General features: G+C 41.9%; 1 protein-coding gene across 8 annotated transcripts in view; it reads right to left on the reverse strand.

Moving 5' to 3' along the window:
• Window positions 1-27,657, reverse strand: part of LOC128848991 (ATP-binding cassette sub-family C member 12-like) — a 108,500-nt gene that overhangs the window by 76,529 nt on the left and 4,314 nt on the right. For 6 of the 8 annotated variants that reach the window (XR_008447141.1, XR_008447142.1, XM_054049305.1 and 3 more), the window contains exons 2-8: window positions 23,653-23,777; window positions 9,927-10,093; window positions 9,076-9,231; window positions 7,719-7,866; window positions 4,200-4,433; window positions 3,764-3,937; window positions 640-787 (exon numbers count right to left, since the gene is read on the reverse strand). Coding sequence is in view for 6 of the 8 variants with exons in the window: in XM_054049305.1 (XP_053905280.1) it covers window positions 640-787; window positions 3,764-3,937; window positions 4,200-4,433; window positions 7,719-7,866; window positions 9,076-9,231; window positions 9,927-10,093; window positions 23,653-23,748 (1,123 nt within the window). In the remaining 2 variants the exon portion in view is untranslated. Of the gene's footprint in view, window positions 1-639; window positions 788-3,763; window positions 3,938-4,199; window positions 4,434-7,718; window positions 7,867-9,075; window positions 9,232-9,926; window positions 10,094-23,652; window positions 23,778-27,657 lie in introns of those variants that run through there. The other 2 variants (XM_054049304.1, XM_054049307.1) reach the window with 2 other exon arrangements.

The following is a 27,657-nucleotide window of genomic DNA, read 5'->3' on the forward strand; positions in this document are numbered from 1 at the left end:
ATTGAGCCCTTACTTTGTAACAGCCAAAAGTAGTAATCAGATTTGTTTGGCAAGATTTGCTGCTTGTTGTAGACAAATTGGAATGAGTTCAGAGAAGAGCAAAAATTTTATTAGGAAGCTAGAGGGAATAATTTATGAGAAAAGAGAGCCAAATATGCATGGCGTGACTAAGCAATAAAGGTGATATCACATTTTACAAGTATTTGAAGAGTATAAACACCAAGGAGAGAATGAGTGGAATTATTGAGGGTGCTTCAGCAGGTATAAGTAGGAGTAATGGGATGAAATTAAAAGAAAAATGTAGGCTCAAAATCAGGGTGGGGAATCTTGTTAACCCCATTGCTTGGAATTGCTGAAATTAGACTGGATCAGGAAGCAGACTAGGTAACCTACTGTAGGGAGCTGCATTGGCAGGGTCATGGAGTAAATGGCATGATACTTCAGGGGTAACATTTTCAAAAGTTCCTCACTGACTTAGGAGCCTATGTTCTGCTGATTTTCAGTGGAGAAAACAGAACAGGGATTCATAAACATCCTTCTTAGAGACAATAAATGGTTTTAAAAACACAGTCACTGATATTGGACAGAAAGGCACAGTTACCATTTTATATACTACTTTAAAATAGCCGCTTTCTATACCTTTGATTGCCTTTGCAAAAGATTTTTCCCAAGCATACATTTTAATCAATTTAATGCATGTTAAAATCTCATTCATTGTTTGCACACGCGTATCAGTCACTGAAATAGCAGCTCGTCGGAATACGGATGTGAGCTTAGCCATGAGCATCTGCAATCAAGATGTAAAAATGCCATTAAAACATATCCTTAAAATGGAGACATCTAACAAAAAATGTGAATTTAAGCAAACATGTTTGAGTGTGTGTTTGTGTGGATGGTAAATGCCTACAACTGGCAATATTGCAGGAGCCAATTGCCACATCCTTTTAAAGTGACAGCATTATATTGCTACCTCACTAGCTAGTCTTTATACATTTGAATGTTTTTCCTCCATATGCTTCCAAACTCTTTTTTGAATATTCATGTTTCCAGTTTCTGTTGATACTCATTGTAGTATTTCAATGAACACATTAAAGGCCCCATTCAGGACTCCATTTTTGCATCCAATATCATATAATGTATAGATTTCTTGTTCCTTTTCTAATTTGACTCTTCTTCTAAGATGTGTGTCACCTAGACTAGAGCTTGCTTCCATGTTCCATGTCAGAGGCTATTAACATATCATGTAAAAAACAGGAACAGATCTGTATGTTCCTGTACACCTTACTATTTAGACATGACGAGGAAACAACAGGAAACAGCTGTGATTTCCTATTCACCTTAATATGTAGATTTGACAATCTTTGTATATATTTTTACCCTTACAGATGCTAATATCAAGTTAGAAAAAGAACAAGAAAGCTATATAATATATATTACTGGATGCAAAAAGGGAGGCCTGAATGAGTCCTTTATTGTGTTCAGTGAAATACTGTAATGAACAGCAATAGATGCTGGAAACATGAATATTCCAAAAAGTTTGGAAGTATATGGTGGAAAAACATTCTAACGTATAAAGACTAGCTTGTGAGGTAGAAGTATAATGCTGTACTTTAAAGGATTTGGCAACTGGCTCCTGCAATATTGCCAGTTGTAGCCATTGACCATCCACACAACCACACACTCAAAAAAACCCTGCTGCCACCGTATTGAAAACACTTTGAGGCAATGGTTTGTGGTTCTGTGTGTTTAGCGCCTATAGGTGCGACAGCATTGTACAGTAGGAGATTATCAAATGTACTTTAGAAACTGTTAAGATGTGCCTGAAAAAGTTTAATCAATTGAAAACACATTTCCGTAACTAAACAGCTCTATGCATCCCTTTTAAATAGAAATAAAAGACATATAGCTTAATTTAAAAGTAACAACGGATTATTCCACTGTTACTGCTTGAAAGGAAAGCTCCTTTAACTATTCTGAATGTAGTTTATTCTTTATATGAAAAATTTAAGCACCAGTGAATACTCAATCAATACATTAATTAACACACTCGAACTATCTTAAGGCCATATTTTCATAATAGTCTCTACGCTTGCACGAGTTATTGATTGTACAACAAGTACAAAATTGCAGTTACATATGTTAGAATTATCATCTGTAACTATCGTACCTGATTGTTTTTGAAAATTTGGCCCTTGTTTTGTCTTTAAATCACATTCATTTTAGTTTTTCTAAAACAGCTTAAATGGCAACACCAAAGTGAAAAGATACTTGCAAGTAGGTATTGCAGTGCTGTGTATCAGAATGAGATCAGAGGCCTAGGTAATAGAAATTCAGATATTGGGACAAATTCTCCTTTTAGTTATTCCAGAGCAACTGTGAGAATAGAGTTACTTTGCATTTACTGAGAGAAGAACATGGTCCTTTATTGAGTTCTTTAATAAAATATGATTTAAGGACTTTAGCAAAGCTTTTGATATGGTCTCCCACAGTATTCTTGCCACCAAGTTAAAGAAATATGGGCTGGATGAATGGACTGTAAGGTGGATAGAAAGCTGGCTAGATCGTCGGGCTCAACGGGTAGTGATCAATGGCTCCATGTCCAGTTGGCAGCCGGTTTCAAGCGGAGTGCCCCAAGGGTCGGTCCTTGGGCAGGTTTTGTTTAATATCTTTATTAATGATCTGGAGGATGGTGTGGACTGCACTCTCACCAAGTTTGCAGATGACATTAGACTGGGAGGCATGGTAGATACACTAGAGGGTAGGGATCAGATACAGAGGGACCTAGACAAATTAGAGGATTGGGCCAAAAAAAAACTGATGAGGTTCAACAAGGACAAGTGCAGAGTCCTGCATTTAGGACGGAAGAATCCCATGCACTGCTACAGACTAGGGACCGAATGGCTAGGTAGCAGTTCTGCAGAAAAGGACCTAGTGGTCACTGTGGACGAGAAGCTGGATATGAGTCAACAGTGTGCTCTTGTTGCCAAGAAGGCTAACGGCATTTTGGGCTGTATACGTAGGGGCATTGCCAGCAGATCGAGGAACGTGATCGTTCCCCTTTATTCGACATTGGTGAGGCCTCATATGGAGTACTGTGTCCAGTTTTGGGCCCCACACTACAAGAAGGATGTGGAAAAATTGGGAAGAGTCCAGCGGAGGGCAACAAAAATGATTAGGGGTCTGGAGCACATGACTTATGAGGAGAGGCTGAGGGAACTGGGATTGTTTAGTCTCCAGAAGAGAAGAATGAGGGGGGATTTGATAGCTGCTTTCAACTACCTGAAGGGGGGTTCCAAAGAGGATGGAGCTCAGCTGTTCTCAGTGATGGCAGATGACAGAACAAGGAGCAATGGTCTCAAGTTGCAGTGGGGGTGGTCTAGGTTGGATATTAGTAAACACTATTTCACTAGGAGGGTGGTGACGCACTGGAATGCGTTACCTAGGGAGGTGGTGGAATCTCCTTCCTTGGAGGTTTTTAAGGCCCGGCTTGACAAAGCCCTGGCTGGGATGATTTAGTTGGGAATTGGTCCTGCTTTGAGCAGGGGGTTGGACTAGATGACCTCCTGAGGTCCCTTCCAACCCTGATATTCTATGATTCTATGATTCTAAGGTAAGGATTTTCAAAGGAGCCTAAGGAGTTAAGTACCCAATTCCACATTAAATTTTAGTGCCTTATACCCTTAGGGTCCATTGAAAATCTCAGCTTTACATTTAATATTGATCAATGTACATATAAAATGATTAGGAAAATTAGTCACTTTACCTGTAGAGGTATAAATATAATATAAACAAATGTTCCTGTGAGTGCAGTGGGACCAAGAATAAGACAAGAATATATGGTACAAATGATCATTAGTGCAGGCACAGTAATTGGCAGAGGACAAAATAAGGCAGCTTCAAACATTCGATAGCCATCATTAGATAATACATTAATGACCTGCAAACACATAAAAAGAGAGAGATGAATAGTTCTCCCTTTTATCAATATTTTTGTGACCAAGAGTTTTTAAACCAATCATGTTTTTATAATCCCAGGAGTAAGCCTTTCAGGATCCATTATCCATATACTGTTTATTAGTGCATCAAGACTTAAGTGACTATACCATTTAAATTGACTTATTTTAGTATTTCACAAAAACAGCTCAGACATTAAAGGCCACCTAGAGGTTAAGAAGTAGAATATGATTATGAAAACTTACCTCACCAACAGAGATGTGTGTCAAAGACTTAAATGCTAATAGATATTCAAAAGCTACTGTAGATACAGCAACTTTTAATCGTATAGCTGTACGGTAGTTGATGGCCCACGCCAATGCCCAAAATATTACTTTGGAAAGTTCAGCAAGAAAAAGTGCTATGCAGAGTCCAATTCCCTGAATGCTGTCTTTGGAGACGCTTTCACTGTGCTGTAGAATTTTATGAATGATCACAGTCTGCAAAGAAATTTCAGAATTATTTTTTAAAATTGCATCATGAAAATTTTCACATCTGTTAACCTTTGGGAAGTTCAACACAGCAAAGTCAGGAACTGTGCTGCTTTCACAGATGCCTCTACAATGCACACTCCTTTCAGTGGCATGTAGAGTTCATAACCTACATGCCCCCTAGCAGTGGTATACATAGCAGTGTAGATGGTGAGGCACTGCTTAGGTGAGTAGAGTGACAAAACGGCTGAACCATGTGGGTATGTGCCCTACATTACTCTGCAATACCTCTCCATCTATGCAGCTATTTTAGTAGTGTAATGTTATGCTAACTCCTCATTGCTTGAGTCTTTCACCACTGCAGAGAAAGGCTCCAGGAGCAGGGAGCCTGACGGGAAAGGCTCTGGCAGGTCCCCCACCCTCAAGAGCCTTTCCCCACTGACTACCCTCCCTCCCCTCAGAGCCTTTCACTGACATGTGTACACATTGCAGTGTGGACTCAGACGGTTTTTCACTGCAGGGTGTAGCTACATGTACCCTACACACCTCTGCAAGTGCTGCGCAGTGTAGGCATACCCAGCATGGTACCATATGGGATTTATACATATAAATAATAGAGGTTTTGGAAAGGAAAGTACATGAGGTACTAAAGGATAGGCACTCAGATACTATGGTGATGAGTGCAGGATGATGCCTGGCTAGATTTTAATAGATGGTTACCAGTTACCTATCTGTCTGTCACATTTGAGAACCACGTGGTTTCACTCCGGGAAGATTCTGAAATTAGTTACTTGTATTATTGGCCCAATGAAAATATTTATCCACTCTTGATATCCTGATATAAACCACTGGAATCAGCTCAGGAAGCTAGTTACCAAAAGTTGCTGCTACTCTGTGAGGGAGGTATGAACAAATACATTAATTGATAAAACTGCAATAATGGGGATTTCAACTAAGCGTGCTTAAACTGGTCAATTGTCACATCAGAATAAGGTTTAACAATTGCTTTTTGCAACAAATAGTTCCAAAGGGAGAGATTATTCTGGACTTGTTTCTTATTACCACACAGAATAGGTTGGTTCAAGGACAATAATAGAGCCATAAAGTAATATTGACTGCAATATAATTAAGTTCAACATCCTTGGAGGAGGAATCACACCAAAAGCTAGTATGCTGAGACTAAAATTTAGAAAGTGGGATTTTTTAAATATAAGAGGATGATTGACAGAACTGAAGGGCAACAAATTTAAAAGACAAATTGCTAAAAGAAAAGACTAACACAAAATTTTATGAACCATTGGAACTCATTCCCATGAGATATCATTGAGATCAGGATCTTATTAGGATTCAATAAAAGGATTAGAAATTTCTATGGCTAATTAGAATATCCACAGTTACATGGGACAGGAATAAAAAATGAACGCTACAGTAGGACATGTAATAAAAAGAAACCTCTGACAAGAATCAGGGCCTTTAGCAGAGCCAGTCTAGCAGCAGGGCCTGCAGCAGACACTCTCCGGACAACCTAATGAGCACAGCTGGCCTGTGGCTGCTTGATTGGTTACACAGCCTATTTGACTGGAAGAGCCATCAGACTGGCTCTTAAGCCCAGCCCCAACAGCAGTTCAGGGGCTGCTCAAAGCATTTGCCCATAGAAGCAATAGCTCCTGAGTTTCTTGTTAGCTTGTTTCTAGGCCTGCTTCTGCCTTGGACCCAGCTTCTGCCTTGCCTCACTCCAGGTAACCTAGTTCTTACAGGGAGGGTCCCCAGAGCCCAGGCTCCAGCCCGAACCCGAATGTCAACACTGCAATCTTATAGCACCACAGCCTGAGCGCAATGGGCCAGCCACAGATGTTTGATTGCAGTGCAGACATACCCTAAGGCTCTCAGTTCCTCTCTTCCCACAAACAGTTTAAAAAAACTCACTGGAAATCACTAATGAGGTAGAATAATCTTATTTGTCAACTTGTTTCTGAAATCCTTCTGATTTACCTGGGTTTCCTCCTTACCTTCTTCTCAAGTTCTTCTCAAACAGATACTATCTCTCTCAAGCCCACAGAAATATCTTTGAAAATCATCAAAGAATGGTGAAGCAAAGTTTCCCCCCCTCCAAATCTGCCATTTCTACTTTAAGAAGCTGTAAAATGTAAGCAATAAATAGGAATAGGTGAATGACAAGCATTGTGGATCTATTAAAGTTTGAAGATGGCCCTGTTGCTTACCCCTTTCTTGTATGGACTTTGCCCCATCCCTGCAGCAAGCTGTGGCTCCTCTACTTGATGCCATTGTCTTTAGAGGCATTTGCTGCCTTGATTTTCAGTAGCAGGAACCATTTTGCATGTCTCTTCCTTTTTAACAGTTATTAAAACCCCCATTCCTTTGTATCCCCTTATTATGGAGATTCTCAACAAACAATCTTTTGCTTTGTGATTGTTAGGTAGATGATACAACTAAGATTTTTGAGATGGTCACAAGTTAATGTGATATTATTATGGGGCATTTTTACAGTGCAAGTTTTTGTTGTTGTTTTTTTTTTTTAGTACTCATGTACATCTTTTAGATAAAGCATATTTGCCAAGCAAGCTCGTGGGCTTGCCTACTTATAGAGGCAAGTACTTTAAATGTAATTGGTACTGTACAAATGTTTAACTTCTGACTTCACAACAGAAATGGCACTAGTAAACAGAATAATAATGCAGGATACTCTTAAGATGTGCAAATGTAATAACATACTGCATGAAGTAAACATACGGTGATACCATGACTAGGTACTTAGACTACAGTGATGGGTAGAAGGACTCAGAACATGTTTCTGACTAATGGAACATTGCTGTTAGGGTCTCTGTGAAGAATTCAATACTTTAATAATAAAAATTACTTTCGATTTCTATTGATTTGTCATATATAGAATATGGGGATTCTACATGTATGAACAGCTAGCAGGCCTTGAACTCTTCGTGGACTCTTATAAGTTGAAGCTTATGTTATATGTCACCAGAAATCTTTTTGAGATTTGCAATAAAATATCTGATTTGACCCAGACCTTCCATGACACCATACTTTAGATGAAACATAACTTTATAAAAAACAAAGATTAAAGTAGACTCATTTGGCCTTGAGATATCCATGAAATCCTCTCATTACAGGTGATTGGTGAGATTAATGTCTTTTAATGCCTGTTAGTTCTTTAAAATTCTATCAATAACTGAGCAACAAAAAATGGTCTCCATTTCTTATACTTAGAGAGATTAATTGCAGTACACTAAAATTGTTCATCAGTATGGAACTACTTACTGGTCCTAAAGCAGCCAAGATAATACAAATGAAGTTTGCTATCACATCCACCAAAATTCTTGTTCTCTGAAACTTAAGAACTACTCTGACCAACGAAGCTTTTTCAGGCCCAACTCTTGCAAGCTCTGCTTCCCAAAGGAGTCGAAATCTGGAGAAAAAAATATCCCCACATATTAAAGAGTAGAAGGTTAAATAGAATAGATAAATAAATAGAATGGTAAAGCATTTTTTCTAATCACAACAGTTAATAAGAAACATATATGAAACTGCTACGATGATAAAATTAAAATTCAGTTCCTCATCCTGTCAATCAATAGTTATAGAAATCTAAAAATTATACAAAGAACATTCTTATAGATCAACAATTCATGAAGGGAGTTCATTATTCAATGTGATTCCTCTAAGGAAATTATCACATTGAAAACATTAAAATTTGCAATCTGAGGACAGATATTCTTAACTGTTCAGCTAAGTGTATGTATTCCAAAATGGACTGGGTTGAAATAGTTTTCAAAATCTCAGGAATTAATTGGTTGCTGATGGTACCTGGGGCTGAACTAATGAATACTACAACCACTAAATCAAAGTTACAGAGGGTCCTTAATATTCTTTTCCCAATCCATTATGTGCAAAATGTACTAGTCCTTTCAAAGAGCTTTGCAGTACATTTAGGCTCAATACTGTATGATGCTGACATTCTGGTCTTGATCCAGCAACACACTTAAACATGTGTTTGAAGATAATGTACTTATGTGCATTGCTAGATTTGGGCCAGAATGTTCAGTACCTGTCAGGATTGAGCCCTTCAGGTCTGTTTCAAATCCCGTTAATGGAAAGACTCCCATGGACTTCAGTGGGCTTTGGACAAGGACCTGTAGTGCCATAGCTGAAGAAGCCTTGTCTGCCATACAGAAGGCTAAAATTTTGGAGGGAGTTCTTGATTTCAACACAACTGGGTCTTCCTTGTGAGGAGTTGCCCCCTACCTCAGCTTCTTGCAATGTGGAATCCTTGTATAAGATATGGGAAGAAAGAATAAATGGAAAAGCAATAAAGGAAAGAGAAGACTCAAGAAGTTTTGTTTCTTTCTCCCTTCTTTTGTATCTTTTTTCAAAAAACAATTCCAACAACTTGTTTTCTTCTTTTCCTTCTCTTTTTTATTGTTTTATTGTTTTTTTTCTTAAGGGTCCTGTACTGAGTCAAACAGTAGGAAACATGCAAAACATTTTGCAGCTAAAAACTGCTATTATATGTTATATCTAGTGCCCCCCAGAAGTCTCAAATCATAGCTCTCAATAAAGAAAACCACATAAGGAGGAATCTTACAATAATTATATTGAAAAATTGAAATAGTTCTACCTTTTTGCATTTGGCTCTGAACTATCATGATATGATAATGGAGGTAAGGTATCCGCGTTAATATTGTGTCTGTATCCTTTGATCATTAAAGATGAAAGCCAAGAATATGTAGCAAATGAGAACAGTCCTGCATTATCCATTGGGTTAACAGCAGATCTAGGGGGAAAATAGAAGCTACTAATACAGTATTCAAGTTAATTTTACGGTTGTCTCACTGACCTTACAAATGTTAACTGTAGAAAATTGTGTTTTCTGAGCCATATAAAGACCTTTCGATACTGTTAGGCAGAGACCATCATGCATCCCTTAGTGGAGTGATAGATAATATGAATACACCACTTATTAATTAATGATAAGGTAAGGTCACACTGATGGGGTGAGAATCTAGTCTGTAGCTTCCAAAGCACGCTGTGTGCTCAGCTTCTGAGCTAAAAACCAGCTTCATTACTTGAAATCAACTGGCATTTGCTGCATTTAATCAGTATCCTCCTCAGATAATGCTACAGGACATACACAGAGCATCATACTAGTCACTCATGCTAGCTTTCAACAATGCTGAAATGTCAGATTCTGTCAGTTTAGCTCAGCTCAGATTATGCCTAAAAATTTTCTTGTCATTGTATTAACTCAATTAACCAATTAATTATAAGTGAGACACCGTTAGTAGGTTCATTAAAACAGATAATGCAATTTTAGCCACTAAAATACATTTGAAGTAAATGCTAATTTAATAGTTGGCGAGGCGGGGGTAAACAAGACTTCCTGAAAAATAAATTTTAATCTTCATTAGCCATCAAAAAATGATTTTCTTTCTATATATTATATTTCAATTATAAATAAATGTGACTTGCTTTGCTTTGAGGCGGACAGGAATCATTGTTTTTAAACTAGGTTCATATTTATGGTGAAAGGTCATTTCATCATCTCGTATATCTAGATGAGGTAGCAGATACGGTGCTGAAGTAACCATTGCGCTGGTTTGCAGGTACCAAGGTTCCTTGTGCTCAGTCAGATTTCTCTTTGAAGTAAAATTTAAAAAATAGAGAATATTAACATTAATTACTTTTATTTAAGTAACATTTTAAAATATGTGGTAAAGCCCATAACCATTTTCAAACCACAACAATATCTTATCATTGGCGAAAGGCTGGAAAGGATCTCCATAGTTATCTATTTCATTCCCCTGCACAATGTAGAAATACAGTACACATAAACTTTCTCCCCATTTATAATGCTCCCATCACCACAGTAACTCAGGGTATGTCTACACTACGGGATTAATCCGAATTTAGATAATTCGGATTTGAGAAACAGGTTGTATAAAGTCGAAATGAGTGCGGCCACACTAGCACAGTAATTCGGTGGTGTGCGTCCAAGTACCGGGGCTAGCGTCGATTTCTGCACCGTTGCACTGTGGGTAGCAATTCCATAGCTATCCCATAGTTCCCGCAGTCTCCCGCGCCCATTGGGATTGTGGGTTAAGATCCCAGTGCCTGATGGGACAAAAAACATCGTCGCAGGTGGTTCTGGGTACAGCCTCACTTCCTCCCTCCCTCCCTTCCTGCATGAAAGCAACGGACGGCAGACAACCATTTTCGCGCCTTTTTTCCTGGGTGGGTGAACACTGCAGACTCCATACCACGGCAAGCATGGAGCCCGCTGAGGTCAAGACAGCACTCATGAATATTGCAAACACCTCACGCGTTCTCGTGGAGTTTATGCTCAGCCAGGACCAGAAAAACGAGGCGAGGAGGCAGCGGCGGCGGCAGCGCAGCGACAAGCATGATGAGGACATGGACACGGACACGGACACAGAATTCAGTGAAACCACAGGCCCCGGTGCTTTGGAGATCATGTTGTTAATGGGGCAGATTCTATCCATGGAACGCCGATTCTGGGCAAGGGAAACAAGCACAGACTGGTGGGACCGCATAGTGTTGCAGGTCTGGGACGATTCCCAGTGGCTGCGGAACTTTCGCATGCGTAAGGGCACTTTCATGGAACTTTGTGACTTGCTGTCTCCTGCCCTGAAACGCCAGAATACCAAGATGAGAGCAGCCCTCACAGTTGAGAAGCGCGTGGCGATAGCCCTGTGGAAGCTTGCAACGCCAGACAGCTACCGGTCAGTCGGGAATCAATTTGGAGTGGGCAAATCTACTGTGGGGGCTGCTGTGATGCAAGTAGCCAAAGCAATCACTCAGGTGCTGCTACGAAAGTTAGTGACTCTGGGAAATGTGCAGGCTATAGTGGATGGTTTTGCTGCAATGGGATTCCCTAACTGTGGTGGGGCAATAGACGGAACCCATATCCCTATCTTGGCACCGGAGCACCAAGCCACCGAGTACATAAACCGCAAGGGGTACTTTTCAATGGTGCTGCAAGCACTTGTGGATCACAAGGGACGTTTCACCAACATCAACGCGGGCTGGGCGGGAAGGGTTCATGACGCTCGCGTCTTCAGGAACACTACTCTGTTTAAAGGGCTGCAGCAAGGGACTTACTTTCCGGACCAGAAAATAACCGTTGGGGATGTTGAAATGCCCATAGTTATTCTTGGGGACCCAGCCTACCCCTTAATGCCATGGCTTATGAAGCCATACACAGGCAGCCTGGACAGGAGTCAGGAGCTGTTTAACTACAGGCTAAGCAAGTGCAGAATGGTGGTAGAATGTGCATTTGGCCGTTTAAAAGGTCGCTGGCGTTCATTATTGACTCGCTCTGACCTCAGCCAAAGAAATCTCCCCATTGTTATTTCTGCTTGCTGTGTGCTCCACAATCTCTGTGAAAGTAAGGGGGAGACCTTTATGGCGGGGTGGGAGGCTGAGGCAAATCGCCTGGCTGCTGATTACGCGCAGCCAGACACCAGGGCGATTAGAAGATCACACCATGAAGCGCTGTGCATCAGAGAAGCTTTGAAAACTAGTTTCATGGCTGGCCAGGCTACCGTGTGAAATATCTGTTTGTTTCTCCTTCATGAAAACCCTCCCCCTTTACTGACTGATTTTCTGTAAGGAACCCACCCTGCCCCTTCCCCCATCTTTCTTTCAAACCAAATAAAGTCACTATCATTTAAAAATCATTTATTCTTTATTAATAGATTAGAAAAAGAGGGAGGGAACCCGGGTGGTATTTGGGAGGAGGATTGCTGGGAAGGAAAAAGCCACAAAGAAAAGGTTAAAAAAATGACAGCCTTTTGCTTGGGCTGTCTACTGGGGTGGAATGGGAAGGTGTACGGAGCCTCCCCCCCCGCGTTCTTACACGTCTGGGTGAGGAGGATACGGAACATGGGGAGGGGGGAGGGTGGAACAGGGGCTGAAGCGGCAGTCTGTTTTCCAGCAGCCGTTCCTGAACCTCCACCAGACGCCGGAGCAGCCCCAGCGTTGCATCCTTCATCCTCTGGTCTTCCTGCCGCCATCTCTCATCTCGATCATCTCTCCTCTCCTCACGTTGGTCCCTCCTCTCCTCACGTTGGTCCCTCCTCTCCTCACGTTCACTGACTTCTTTCCTATACTTTGAAACTGTTTCCTTCCACTCATTCAGATGAGCTCTGTCACTCCTGCTGGATTGCATAATTTCAGAAAACATGTCCTCCCGCGTCTTCTTCTTACGACGCCTTATCTGTGATAACCTTCGGGATGGAGGAGGGAGGCTTGAGGAATTTGCAGCTGCTGTAGGGAGGGGGAAAAAGAGAGAATTGTTTTAAAAGCTACATTTTGCAGAACAATGCTTATACTCTTTCACGGTGACCAACACTGTTCACATTACATAGCACATGTGATTTCTGTGCAAGGTCGCATTTTGCCTCTTAATGCTGAGTGCTTGTGGCTTTGCTGCTAGAGATCACAGGTCTGGGCAACAGAATTCGGCTTGCATGCGGCCATGGTAAGCCATTGTTTTACAGCTTCTGCACCCTCCTTTCCCACATACCAAGCATAGCCTGTAGAGTGCTGCAGAAGCCTGGCCAATCTCAGCCAGTTGGGGGGGGGGGCAGTGTGGGGGGGCTTGTCTGGGCCCCTTCAGGCAAGTAGAGTGCTGCGGTTTTTCTGTTAACATTCAGCAGCACCAGAAAACAAACTAACTCCCCCCCCCCCGCCATGAATTCTCTGGGATGATCACGGTACCCTTCCCCCCACCGCGTGGCTGGTATCAGGGAAGATCCCTGCAGGCACCAAACTACCCCCCCCCCCGCCGACGACCCCCCCCCCCCTCGCCATGAATTCTCTGGGATGATCACGGTACCCTCCCCCCACCGCGTGGCTGGTAACAGGGAAGATCCCTGCTAGCCAAACACGGAAAACTTCAGGGCCAATTTCCCATCTGCGCTTGGCTAACTGCAGGGAAGGATTTATTTTCCGCCACAGGCAAACAGCCCAGTAGGAACGGCCACCTCTGTCCCCTTAATTAAGTTCCCGTATTTCAACCAGGTTACCAGGAGTGATATCACTCTCCTGAGGATTACACAACAAGATAAAGAACGGATGTTGCTTGAATGCCAGCAAACACCGGGACCATACGCTGCCAGGCTTTGTCAGGCAATGATACCAGATTACTTGCTGCAAGCATGGCGTGGTCAAGTGTCCTACCATGGAGGAGGGAATAAGGATGCACTGCCCAGAAACCTTCTGGCAAGGCTTTCGGAGTACCTCCAGGAGAGCTTCATGGAGATGTCCCTGGAGGATTTCCGCTCCATCCCCATACACGTTAACAGACTTTTCCAGTAGCTACAGACTTTTCCAGTAGCTGAACTGACCGCGAATGCAAAGTCAGGCAAAGTAATCATTAAAAACTGTTTGCTTTTAAAACAAGTTTTATATTTTAAAAGGTAAACTCACCTGAGGTCCCTTCCATGGGGTCAGAGTCTTGGGTACTGGCTTGGGAGGCTTGGGAGGGTACTTCAGTCAGGGTGATAAAAAGATCCTGGCTGTTGGGGAGAATGGAGTGCTGTGTGCTCTCTGCAAGCTCATCCTCCTCCTCCTCCTCCTCCTCTACCCCATCGGCAGAATCCTCAGGCGTCGAGACTATCCCCGACCCAGAATCCACGAACAAAGGTGGGGTAGTGGTGGCAGCCCCCCCTAGAATTGCATGCAGCTCGGCGTAGTAGCGGCATGTCCGCGGCTCTGACCCGGAGCGACCGTTTGCCTCCTTTGTTTTTTGATAGGCTTGTCTGAGCTCCTTGACCTTCACGCGGCACTGCTCAGAGTCCCTATTGTGGCCTCTCTCCATCATGCCCTTGGAAATTTTTTCAAAAGTTTTTGCATTTCGTCTTTTAGAACGAAGTTCTGCAAGCACTGAATCCTCTCCCCATACAGCGATCAGATCCAGTACCTCCCTCACGGTCCATGCTGGTGCTCTTTTTCGATTATCAGCCTGCATGGTTACCTGTGCTGATGAGGTATCTGTGGTCACCTGTGCTCTCCACGCTGGGCAAACAGGAAATGAAGTTCAAATGTTCGCGGGGCTTTTCCTGTCTACCTGGCCAGTGCATCCGAGTTCGGATTGCTGTCCAGAGCGGTCACAATGATGCACTGTGGGATAGCTCCCGGAGGCCAATACCATCGAATTGCGGCCACACTAACCCTAATTCGAATTGCTAAAATCGATTTTGGCGCTACTCCGCTCGTTGGGGTGGAGTACAGAAATCGATTTAAAGGGCCTGTAGTAGTTCCGGGGTGGGGCTCGTCCCTTCCTGGGGCGCCTGGAAGCCAGGCCGCCCCGCTACAAAGCGAATAACAGTTCTGAGCTCAGGCCCTTTGGGCAGGGGCTGAGCACACAATTAACAGTTCTGAGCTCAGGGCCTTTGTGCAGGGGCTGAGCACACAATTAACAGTCCTGAGCTCAGGCCCTTATGCAGGGGCTGAGCACACAATTACAGTCCTGAGCTCAGGCCCTTTGTGCAGGGGCTGAGCAGACAATTAACAGTTCTGAGCTCAGGCCCTTGTGCAGGGGCTGAGCAGACAATGAACAGTTTAGAGCTCAGGCCCTTATGCAGGGGCTGAGCACACAATTAACAGTTCTGAGCTCAGGCCCTTGTGCAGGGGCTGAGCAGACAATGAACAGTTTAGAGCTCAGGCCCTTATGCAGGGGCTGAGCACACAATTAACAGTTCTGAGCTCAGGCCCTTATGTAGGGGCTGAGCAGACAATGAACAGTTTAGAGCTCAGGCCCTTATGCAGGGGCTGAGCAGACAATTAACAGTTCTGAGCTCAGGCCCTTGTGCAGGGGCTGAGCAGACAATGAACAGTTTAGAGCTCAGGCCCTTATGCAGGGGCTGAGCACACAATTAACAGCTCCGGCCCTGGGTCAGGGCGGGGCAGCAAACCAATAGTCAGTCAGAGGCCCAGGCCTCGTAGCAGGGGCTGGGTCAGTTTGGGTTAGCCCAGGCCCTAGGTCAGGGCAGGGCAGCCAACGGATAGTCTGTCAGGGGCCCAGGCCCCTTGGACAAGGAGGAGGAGAGACTGCCACCCGGCGCGGGGTGGCAGGGGGGAACACAGGCCCGCCCACTCCACTGTGTTCCAGCCCGGGGCCCTATCCGCAGCAGTCCGTCTGCCGCGCAGTCAGTGGGGATCCTGACCGCAACACACTGACATGGGTTCGGGGTCTGCTATCCCCGGGCCACTTCCCATCTCCTCCTCCATGGGTACCTGCTCCTCCTGAGTTCCGTCTGCTGGGTCACAGATCATGGGCTCCTCCGGGCCCCGAGCACCAGGTAGGTCTGTCACTCCCTCTGGGCCCTCGGCGGGGGGAAGCTCAGACTGCTCCTCAGGATACCGGGCTCTCGGCAGGCTCGGCCAGTCCTCCTCAGGGTACCGGGCTCTCGGCAGGCTCGGCCAGTCCTCCTCAGGGTACCGGGCTCTCGGCAGGCTCGGCCAGTCCTCCTCAGGATACCGGGCTCTCGGCCGGCTCGGCCAGTCCTCCTCAGGATACCGGGCTCTCGGCAGGCTCAGGTCCGCGGGAGCTCGGGCACCAGCGTCTGTCCTCTCCCGCTGCTGGCCAGCTACTGAGCGCTGGGGCCTGGCCTTTATACTTCCTGTCCCGCCCCTTGACTTCCGGGGGGCGGGGACAGGCCGCGGTGGCTCCGCCCACTCTGGCGGCTTTTCTGGCTCATCCCTTCCTGGGGCGCCTGGAAGCCAGGCCGCCCCGCTACAGGGCCCTTTACATCGAATTAAATGGCGTCGTTGTGTGGACGGTTACAGGGTTAATTCGAATTAAAGCTGATAAATCCGAATTAAAGTCGTAGTGTAGACCAGGCCTCAGTAACCAAAACTATAAAAACCTACAAGCTGTCCAAAGCCTTTTGCCTTTGCCTTCTGACGTACAGAGAAACCCCATTAAATCACAATACACTGAACACGTGCAACTCAGCATCTCTCAAAATCAGGTCATTTATTTTTCGTACCTAATATGGATATACCAGTAAGTCCTCAATTGTAGGTACCTATACTTGAAAATGTTGGCGTACAAGTTTAATCAAGTTTATGGTTAACATCTCTAACACTGTTCCCTCAGTGACCTCCCTTGGCAATTTAGGGTCTTATCCAAACCCCACTGAAGTCAAAAGGAGTTTTTTTTCTACATTGGGGATGCTAGGATTGAGCCCTTAGTCTGTCTTTGTATGTTATAATGCCTAATCCTTTTATCATATTTGTAGCCTTTCTATGGAGTTTCTCTTCAGTCTTTTTCTAGTGAAGAGTTTCAAACTGTATACAGTCTGAGTCTGAATGTACTAAAGCTATATTAAGAGATGAAGTGTGTATATACTCCAGAATAGCTTTGCTTTTTTCTCCTCAATGTAAATTCATGTTGGATTTTTGTGCCTATACCCGTCTCTGTATTTAAGATGTCTTAACCATCAATCTCCATTTTGTACTTCTGAATGCCATTATTTTCTTTCCTCCACCGCATGCTCACATAATGCATTTTTCAAAGTAAACTCATTCCCACTTACTTCTGTCCAGTTCTCTAGTTCTCTCTGGATCATTCTGTAATTCTTTTTAAGGGCATGTTTGCAGATCCTCCTCCAGAAATTTTGTGATATCTGCATATTTGATCCATTTACAATTCATTTATTCCAAATTGTTTATAAAATATTAGACAAACATAGACCCAATATTGATGCTATTGGGACCATACACCCATTTGATATCTTGCCTCCATGTAATGAAAATAAACCATTTGATAGTACATTGATAGAGACTATAAATACCCTGAGCAGAGAGATTTATCCTAACAGGAGCCAGATTCTGATTTCCTTCACTCCATTTTTACCCCAGTCTTACTGCTTTGTCTTCACTGGAGTTGGTCTTGATTTATATCTGTGACACTGAAATCAGCCATCTCTCATGTATAAATGCTGGGAGATGGAAACAGGCATCTTGCTCATTTCCATTGTTTCTTCCATTATTTTTTTTTAATCTGTTTGTGCCATTTAATTTGTTTGTATGGTCCCTATGGTCCTGCATACAACGGGCACGGACACTTTGATTAGAGTATTTCCACGCAAAAAAAAAATGTTTAAGCACAGTTCACTAGAAAGATGGTAAGTGCTAGCACAGTTTTTCTGGCCATTATAGACAGAATCTCTTTTGTAAACGCTTCCTGTCTCCCTTTTCTTTCTAGTTTATGGCAATAAAGTGCATCTGAAACCCCATAACCATTATATTTCCCAGAAAGCAGATTAGACCTTGTAGGAATATATGAACAAAGTGTTTGACACAATATGCTGAGCACTGAACACACAACCAAGAAAAATGAACTCTTTGCTGAATGAGGACTGAGATTTGCAAATAGGACATTTTCTAGCAACCTTCTTCTAAAATGCTGAAAAAGGCATATCTTTGTGAAAAAATGAAAAAGACTGATTACCGTCTGTATCACTGTTCAGAGATTCAAGTCCCATATAACCTTTCATTTCTTGTTACATTTTTGCTCCCGTAAATGCTCAGAGGGATACTGGGCAAAATAATTCCCATTATTTGCAATTTTTAAAATAAACTTACTGCAATCATGTCAACTGAAGATAATCTGCCCAATACACTATGCTGATTTAAAATACTCAACTGATTTAACAATAAAATTGAGTCTGCTGAGAAATCAAGTTGCCATACTTTGCATGAATTTTTAAAATGGTGCTCTTTACAATTCAACTGCAAAAATCATGTCTCATGTCAATTTCCTTTGGTCAAATCTCTAAAGGTTTCATTTTACAAGTTCTTTCCCTATTTTTTCTTTTATGTAGATATAAAAAGTACAATATATGGTGAGTCTTCTAAAAAGATGTAAAGATATATTTTTGAAGAACAGTTGTAATATAAACTGCTAATGGACAACTACAGGACTCTATCAGCAATATAGATCATAATATAGTCATGTGATAAACAAATATTTGCTCATAATGATGTTGGAGAGTTTAGTCCGACAGTGAAATTGTATTATACTTGATTATGTAAAATATGAGTTTTCACTAATATAGTGCACATGTTGCCATTAAAATAGGAAATGTTAATTTTATAACATTATATTTGTGATAAATTGGGGGGGGGAGGGGAAGCTATCCTTTTGCAGCAGCAGAAAAACTAATCTCTACTCAAATACATGTGAAGTAAATGCTAGATTATTATTTGGGAAGGTGGAGGTAGCCAAGGCCTACTGAAAAATAAATTTTAATCTTCATTAGCCATCGGAAAATGATTCCGGGAAAAGTTATTTTGTGTGTGTTTATATAAATACATATACAATGAATATTTGTATAAGTCACACATATATGCATAGTGTAAATATTCATCCCAGGACTGATGATATGGGGACAGGGGAATTCTTGTTTTTAATGTTAGAAGTAGCAGGTACAGCCTCCTCTCTCTTTGCTGGAGAATCTTGCCATTTTTGGAAGACCTTAATATTGATTTCAGAGTGGTAGCCATGTTAGTCTGTATCAGCAAAAACAACGAGGAGACTAACAAATTTATTTGGGCATCACATAAGGTTGTAAGGTAAACGGCACCTCTCCCTTCTGTCAATTTTAGGAACAGAGGTACTGCTTCTTAGAGTCTATGATATTCCTGACATTTCTTTTGTTATCACTGAAATTTCTCACATATAACCAAAGCAAAACTTTTGAAAGTTTGAAAGGCCATCTGTGTATATAAACTTCAATTCTGGAAGCTATCCTTATTCAGGACAACCCTTAATACATGCTTAACTTTGACTTCAGTGAGATTTAAACACAAGCTTAAGTGCTGTCCAGAACAGGGATAGAGTGAGTGAATGTTAAGCGCTTTACTAAATCAGAGCCTAATAAAAAGGTGTATATGGTAAAACCAAATTTTATTTTGTTTTTAAGATCACCTTTAATTAATAGTGATGAATGAAACATAGACTGTCCCAAAAGATGTGCCATAACAATTTAATGAATCCTGGATTTAATTAAATGGAATAAGGGTCAAATTCTGCTCTGTTACATTAGTGCAACCCCACCGAAATTTATGGGCATGCACCAGTGTAATTGAAAGCATAGTTGGCCCTACATTTCTAATTATAGGGCAAATAAACAGTCTTCAATCTCTGGCAGCTGTGGGGCTGGGATTAAAAGGTTGTTTGAATAGGGCAGGGGGTGGGCTAAAACTTCTAGTTCTGGGCTAAAGCATATAGCAAGTTAAATCTGCCTTTCCTGTCATTATTTTATAGTTCACTTCAGTACTGCTTGCACATGATATTCTCCATTTGTCTTCCTGCACGAGGCCTGAAATATGTGGTTACCCTGTATATATTAATGAAATAACTTGCCGTATTGGATGTCATTTGAGGAGAAACTAGTTTAACACAAGTTATTTCATTCAGATCTCCAATTTTGGTGCCCCTTCCCTTCTCTGTGATATATAGGAGGTCATCCTCAATTATCTGGTGGTCCCTTCTGGCCTTAAACTATGACATCACAACCATGAATTTCAACCTGTACAGCACATTCTGAGTTGAGAATTCATGCATTGTAATGTACATAATTGGGTCAGTTATATGTAAATTACAACAAATTTCCCAGGTATGTACTGCACATTTAATAATATCTGATATACCAGGTGGTCTTTGGGGCTTTTTGTTTTTGTTAAGTCTGATTAATTGCCATTTTTAAATAACGCTCCTAGGAACTTTTCTAAACAGCCATAAGAAACTTTTGCATAAGATACTGAAGAACTATGTCTGCATTCAGAAGTACACAGCCCATCACAAGGCAATTTGACCTGTTAATAAAAAGACAGCAGCTGCAGAGTTTTTTTAACAGAGATGCAATGTGCAAAAATAAGTGTCTATATCTGCCATTGTTTTTTTATGTACAATACTTCAATATTCTAACAGAATTCCTATGAACATAAGAATGGCCATACTGGGTCAGACAAAAGGTCCATCCAACCCAGTATACTGTCTACCGACAGTGGCCAATGCCAGGTGCCCCAGAGGGAATGAACCTAACAGGTAATGATCAAGTGATCTCTCTCCCGCCATCCATCTCCACCCTCTGACAAACAGAGACTAGGGACACCATTCCTTACTCTTCTTGGCTAATAGCCGTTACTGGACTTAACCTCCATGAATTTATCTAGTTCTCTTTTAAACCCTGTTATAGTCCTAGCCTTCACAACCTTCTCAGGCAAGGAGTTCCACAGGTTGACTGTGTGCTGTGTGAAGAACTTCCTTTTATTTGTTTTAAACCTGCTGCCCATTAATTTCATTTGGTGGCCCCTAGTTCTTATATTATGGGAACAAATAAATAACTTTTCCTTATTATTTTCTCCACACCACTCATGATTTTATATACCTCTATCATATCCCCCCTTAGTCTCCTCTTTTCCAAGCTGAAAAGTCCTAGCCTCTTTAATCTCTCCTCATATGGGACTCATTCCAAACCCCTAATCATAGGATGCTACAACATGGGGGGGAGGGATAGCTCAGTGGTTTGAGCATTGGCCTGCTAAACCCAGGGTTATGAGTTCAATCCTTGAGGGGGCCACTTAGGGATCTGGGGCAAAATCAGTACTTGGTCCTGCTAGTGAAGGCAGGGGGCTGGACTTGATGACTTTTCAAGGTCCTTTCCAGTTCTAGGAGATGAGATATCTCCATTTAAAAAAAACCACATGAGGAGGAGAGGCAAACAATGTAAGGCAAAGCAAATATATAACTTGAGCTAAAACTTTGTCTACTTCAGTAACTTTAATAGATTTGGTTCAGTAAAGACAAATGCTAAGGTGAAAATCCTGATAAGTGCTGAGCACATGCTAATTATCTGCAAGTACTGTGGATCACAGTGGGAATTGCAGGTGTTTAGCAAGGGAGCAAAACCTCTTGGGATTTGGCCACTTTTTTTTTATACCTAAGAATAAAATTCCTGTGCATTAATATGGAAGAATGTTAGACAGCAATACTTCAGACACAGATTTGGGCAAAATAATAGCCAGTTAATTGAATGTTACTCTACAGTGAAATACAGTTGCAGAGAAAGCACAGGCTGTATCAGAGGAGGTATTTCATATGAGACAAGGCAGATACAACACTAATGAAGCTGCATCTGAATTACCACAAGGATATTAATAAAATGGAGAGTATCCAAAGAAAAGCAACAACTATACTGAAGGATTTTGAAAACATGGTTAGGTATGGGTTAAAAAGCATTAGTTAAATGAGGATTCACTAAGGGAATATATAAAGCCAGATCCAACCCTACACTGACGTTACTGTATGCTGTGCCACTGATGTGACACTGCCCTGAGCCAACTACTGGAGGACTCCTCCTGCATAGGGGGTATCCTAGGGTGTCACTTAGTCATTGTAGTAGCTCCCACCTCCCTGTGGCCAGAGGAGAGGTGTAACCAGGAGAAAAGGTGCATGACCACAGCAATTCCTGGCTGTTGGAATAGTCCCTTGGGGTCATAAGCAATCATGATAATTTAATGGAGTATAATAAAATTATGATGATGATTATTACTGTTACACAGGTTGTCTCCTCTTTGCTCTACCTCCTATTTCATAATATCTTTTACAGGGAGCCTTATACTAGGGGCACAAAGGATGTCCTTTGGGAATCTGGTGTCAAGACTACTCATCCCTAGCCAGGCTCCGCTTCCTGCCTTGACTTTAGGCTCTTTACTGTTGGAATCTATGAATCAGAGTAGGTGAAACACTAGTGGCTTCTTTTTATTACCTCTTTATTCTGTAGCCCCAGTCTTTTTCCTAGCCTGCTCTCAGGAGACATGTAAACTAGCAAGAGCAGAAGCCTCCTCTGTAAGGGAAAACATTTTTTAAATGGGAGTTGTTAAATGCAAATATTTTAAAGTAAAACTAACAAAAGATGCGTAGGTCCTATGTGACAAGCTCCCCATTCTCTCCAGCTAGCTACCCCCTAGCCTTGCAACACTTTTCTTTACAGGCTAACACTACAGTTATTGATGAGTTCTTGTTCCCTTTAGTCACCAGAGTCCTCAAGCGCTGAGCACCCACAACTCCAGCTGATGTCAGTGGGAAATGTAAGTGCTCAGAAAATTAGGGCCAAGTTAGACATCTCTAGCAGGTGCAACACAAGGCACTTATCTGTTTCCTTGGCCTTTTTCTTGTTCCTTCCCTTCTAATTTTGTGTCTTGAATCTCTTCTTTATATTTTCTCTGGTACTCTATTTCTTCTTCAACTCATTTTCATCATCATCTGTTTCTCTCCACATTGAGGGAAGTCCTGCCTATCATTACTAATTACACAGACCTCTCGCTCTCCAACTGCTCAGTCCAACTGTCGCTTGCAACCTGCAGGGAACCTTCTGGCACCAACATTCCTTCCCCCATTCTGTTAAGGAAACATCACCCCAAACATTCTGCCTGAAGCAAAAGCTAGAAGGCGTCCATCGAGAATGCTTAACCTTTTTACGCATAAAGAGCAAATTAACTCCACTACAGACCCTCTTTGTAGCTCAGCAACAAGGCTCCCCTTCCGTGCAGGATCCTCTTGGGGAACGTAGTGCTGGAGCTAGCCACACCTATATTGAATCCTCTTTCAGAGCCAACACACAGAAAAAGCAGAAAGATATTTATTTTTTAACCCCTGTGAGTTTTGACAGCATGGGGATTCAGTCCTTGTCTGGGTGGGGGCAAGGAACACATCCTGCCCCTTTGGTATCTTTTAGTAGCCAGTCATAAAGAAAAGAAGCAGTCTTTAGTTGTAAACTGTAGGATCAGCTGTGCAAATGCTGTTTCATGGTACAATATTAAGCACTTTTTAAATGGGCCCATCCTGTATTCCTTATCAAGACAATGGGAGCTTTGCCTGAGTGTGGGATGCAAGATTAGGCCCTAAGATTGTCTTCCTCCCACAACTGTGACCTTTCTTAAAAATCATAAACTGGAAGTATTTTAGACCATTAATATACCATTTTTACTTTGCAGATAAGAAAATCTTCATATGATCTATGTAAAAGAGAAATGCTCCTGCCAGTGTAAAGTGGCACTTAAAGTTCCTTTTGTAGTGCCTTCAGCCTGGGTGAGTGAATAGAATTTGGGCCACTATACATGGCTGTAATGTAGTTTAATACAGTAAATTGTTACTTACATAAGTGAGGCCAGTAACTCCATTACTTTCTACATTCTTCTCTTTGGTTGAATTATTTTTGGGGCCAGAAAAGCATTTACTCTTCTTACTTGGCATTTTCTGTTAATACCACAACTCTTTCTTTTCTAAAATGGAGAAGAAAAGAAAACAAACATTACAAAAACACAGCAAAGTTAAGTGAGCCTGAAGCCTTTTCCTTTACCACAACTTTTTCATTCAGGCAAACTATGTTTAAGAAACACTTACCTCCCATTAGCAGTTCCCTAAACAAAAGCTGATCTGGTAGGATGCAGAACAGCAACTTTTAGGGCCAGGTCCTCAGTTGGGTATTAAAGAATGGAGCTATGCTGATTTTTCCATGGGAATTACCTGTGTCCTCCAAAGAAGTTAGTTTGCATCAGATTTTTGTGATGTATTTCTAGCGTTAAAATTTTCACATAAAAATCAAATTCAAGATTGGGTGGGCAATGCACCCTTGATGTTCCTCCTCTTGGGCTGCTAGTTCTGAACTTCTTCCTCCATCCACTTCCAGGGCTCAGATGGGGCGTGCACAGGAATAAAAATGTGATGGCTTTTGGAGGGGCATGTTCTATGCATGCCCCAGGGCCGGAGGAGCTCTGTCCCCCCTCCAATTATTGGAAGTGTCTGTGCCCCTGCTTGTGCCCCTGCTTGTCCCCCCGCCCCTTGTGCATTCCCATGGGCCCTAGTTTTATGTCTGGTCAGACTGAACTTTCTCTTGTTGGGCTGCCAATTCTTACTCTCCCCTTTTCAACATGGCCCCTCTTTCATATTTGAATGGAGAGATTGAAATCTGAGATTCACTAGCAAATATTCCTAGAATATTGCACAATGCAATTACTGTGAAAGAATCCCACACGCACAACTGAAAATCTCTGTAAGGTCTTAAACTCATTCTTTTTGTCAGGAATGGACTGCCAGCAATTCTTGGCATGTGTTCCACGTACTGAGCTTACACAACCAACTGGCAGTATTTCAGTCAAACTGGATATAGAAAAAAACCCAGAGATCCTTTGAGGACAGAGGAATGATTGCGGGTATTTAATACAGAGACTACATGTGAAAAATAGCTTTTTACATTTCCAGTGCAACCGTCTAGTGTGAGAGACATACAGACAGATAAAATAACTGCACTGAATTATAAAATTTATGATGCATGCATTGAATAACTTGACATTCAAATCTCCTGTTTGATGATATTCTTTTGATTTGTGGGGCCTTGATGATATATGTCACGATGCTGAGAAATATGTGAAACTTTTGCCACATTTGGAAAAGGTGAAGTCTCTCTATATTGAGACAAATAATCTGATGATCAGACTATTCAGTTTTGTTCCTTTACATAGAGAGTAGACAGTACATCCCATGTGATCAGTCATCTAGCATAACTTTACATGGCTTCATCACTTATGCATAATGAGGTTGTTCCAAATTCATGACAATAAATGCTTTCTACCACATCCTACCTCACCTTCCTTTAGGCATTCTCTGTGGGCCAGATCATCAGCTGATTAAAGCGGTGATTAAAGCTCACATCCGTATGGTTGAGTATATGTTTAAGGGCCTAGGTATCAGTACTCAGCCTGAACTTAGGAAGGAGGCCTCTTAGCTGATATCCTGGATAAGCAGAGAACATAAGAATGGCTACATTGGGTCAGACCAATGGTCTACTTAGCCCAGTATCCTGTCTTCCAAACAGTGGCCAATGCCAGGTGCTTCAGAGGGAATTAACAGAACAGATAATCATCAAGTGATCCATCCCCTATTGCCCATTCCCAGCTTCTGGCAAACAGAGGCTAGGGACGCTTCAGAGCATGGTTTTGCATCCCTTCCCTTCCTGGCTAATAGCCATTGATGGACCTATCCTCCATTAACTTACCTAGTTCTTTTTTTAACCCTGTTATAGTCTTGGCCTTCACAACATCCTCTGGCAAAGAGTTCCACAGGTTGACTGTGCATTGTGTGAAGAAATATTTCCTTTTGTTTGTTTTAAATCTGCTGCCTATTAATTTCATTTGGTGACCCCTCAGTCTTGTGTTCTAAGAAGGAGTAAATAACACTTCCTTATTTACTTTCTCCACATCAGTCATGATTTTATAGACCTCTATCATATTCCCCCCTTTCTTGTCTTTTTTCAAGCTGAAAAGTCCCAGTCTTATTAATCTCTTCTCATATGAAAGCTAATAATTTGTATGCCCTTTCTGTACCTTTTCCAATTCCAATTATCTTTTTTGAAATGGGGGCAACCAGATCTGCACACAGTATTCAAGATGTGGGCATACCATGGATTTATATAAAGGCAATATGATATTTTCTGTCTTATTATCTATCCCTTTCCTAATAATTCCCAACATTCTGTTACCCTTTTTGACTGCTGCTGCACATTGAGTGGATGTTTTCAGAGAACTATCCACAATGATGCCAAAATCACTTTCTTGAGTGGTAACAGCTAATTTAGACCTCATCATTTTATATGTATTGTTGGGGTTATGTTTTCCAATGTGCATTACTTTTGCATTTATCAACATTGAATTTCATCTGCCATTTTGTTGCCCAGTCACCCAGTTTTATGAGTTCCCTTTGTAATGCTTCACAGTCTGCCTGGGACTTAACTATATTGAGTAGTTTTGTATCATCTGCAAATTTTGCCATCTCACTATTTATCCCTTTTTGCAGATGATTTATGAATATGTGGAACAGTACTGGTCCCAGTACAGACTCCTGAGGGACACCACTATTTACCTGTCTTAATTTCTGAAAACTGACCATTTATTCCTACCCTTTATTTCCTGTCTTTTAACCAGTTACTGGTCCATGAAAGGATCTTCCCTCTTAGTTTGCTTAAGAGCCTTTGGTGAGGGACCTTGTCAAAGGCTTTCTGAAAATCTAAGTACACTATATCCACTGGATCACCCTTGTTCACATGCTTGTTGACCCCCACAAAGAATTCTACTAGATTGATGATGCATGATTTCCCTTTACAAAAGCCATGAAGATTGATGCAGAATATTTATTTAGTTTCTCTGCTGAGACCTTATCTTCCTTGAGTGTTTCTTTAGCATCTCAATCATCCAGTGGTCACATTGGTTGTTTAGCAGGCTTCCTGCTTCTGATGTACTTAAATTTTTTTGCTGTTACTTTTTGAGTCTTTGCCTAACTGTTCTTCAAATTCTTTTTTGGCCTTCCTAATTATATTTTTACACTTTACTTGCCAGAGTTTATGCTCCTTTCTACTTTCCTCAATAGGATTTAACTGTCACTTTTTAAGGATGGCTTTTTGCCTCTAACTGCTTCTTTTACTAGAGATGCTGGAAAGTTAAGACAAATTAACTAAAGGTATGAAATTAAAGTGCATTACATCCCTGTGTGGTTGCTCTCATCCAGAAATCAAGTGGCCTTAGCTCACTTTATCTTAATTCCACAGGATTAATCCAGCAGTTTAGAGAGGGGAGAGGAATGTAATTCCCAAAGGAGACCTTCAGAGTCAGGCCATGTCTACACTACAAATATATGTTAACTCAAGTTACGTTGGCATACAGCTGCCGCAGTTAGTATATTGCTTGTGTGCATGCATACTTTGCTCCTTGTGTTGGCAATGTGCGTACTCACCAGGGGCACTTGTATTGATGCAGAGTGCGGTGTAACATGGGTAGGTATCCCACTGTGCAACTAACCACCATCCAGCACACTGTCTTTTGAGAAATTTGGCCATGCATGACACGACTGAAACGAGTCGTGCAGGAGTGACTGGGAGTATGGGGTCAACTTCCTAGTTTGCAACTGTTTCCATCCCATAACGTCATCTGTATTTCACAAACTCATGTGGTCCTTCTCGCTGTCCACCATCTCTGACAGAAGCATGGAGCCTGCAATGCTCTGCGCTCTTGTCATGAGCATTGCAAGCACAGGGCACACAATCCTGCAGTATTTAAAGAGCCACAAGTAAAGACACGGGAACATGATGATTCCTTGGAGAACAGATTGCTA

Source organism: Malaclemys terrapin, chromosome 14 (assembly GCF_027887155.1).
Source record: "Malaclemys terrapin pileata isolate rMalTer1 chromosome 14, rMalTer1.hap1, whole genome shotgun sequence".
Taxonomy (NCBI): Eukaryota; Metazoa; Chordata; order Testudines; family Emydidae; genus Malaclemys; species Malaclemys terrapin.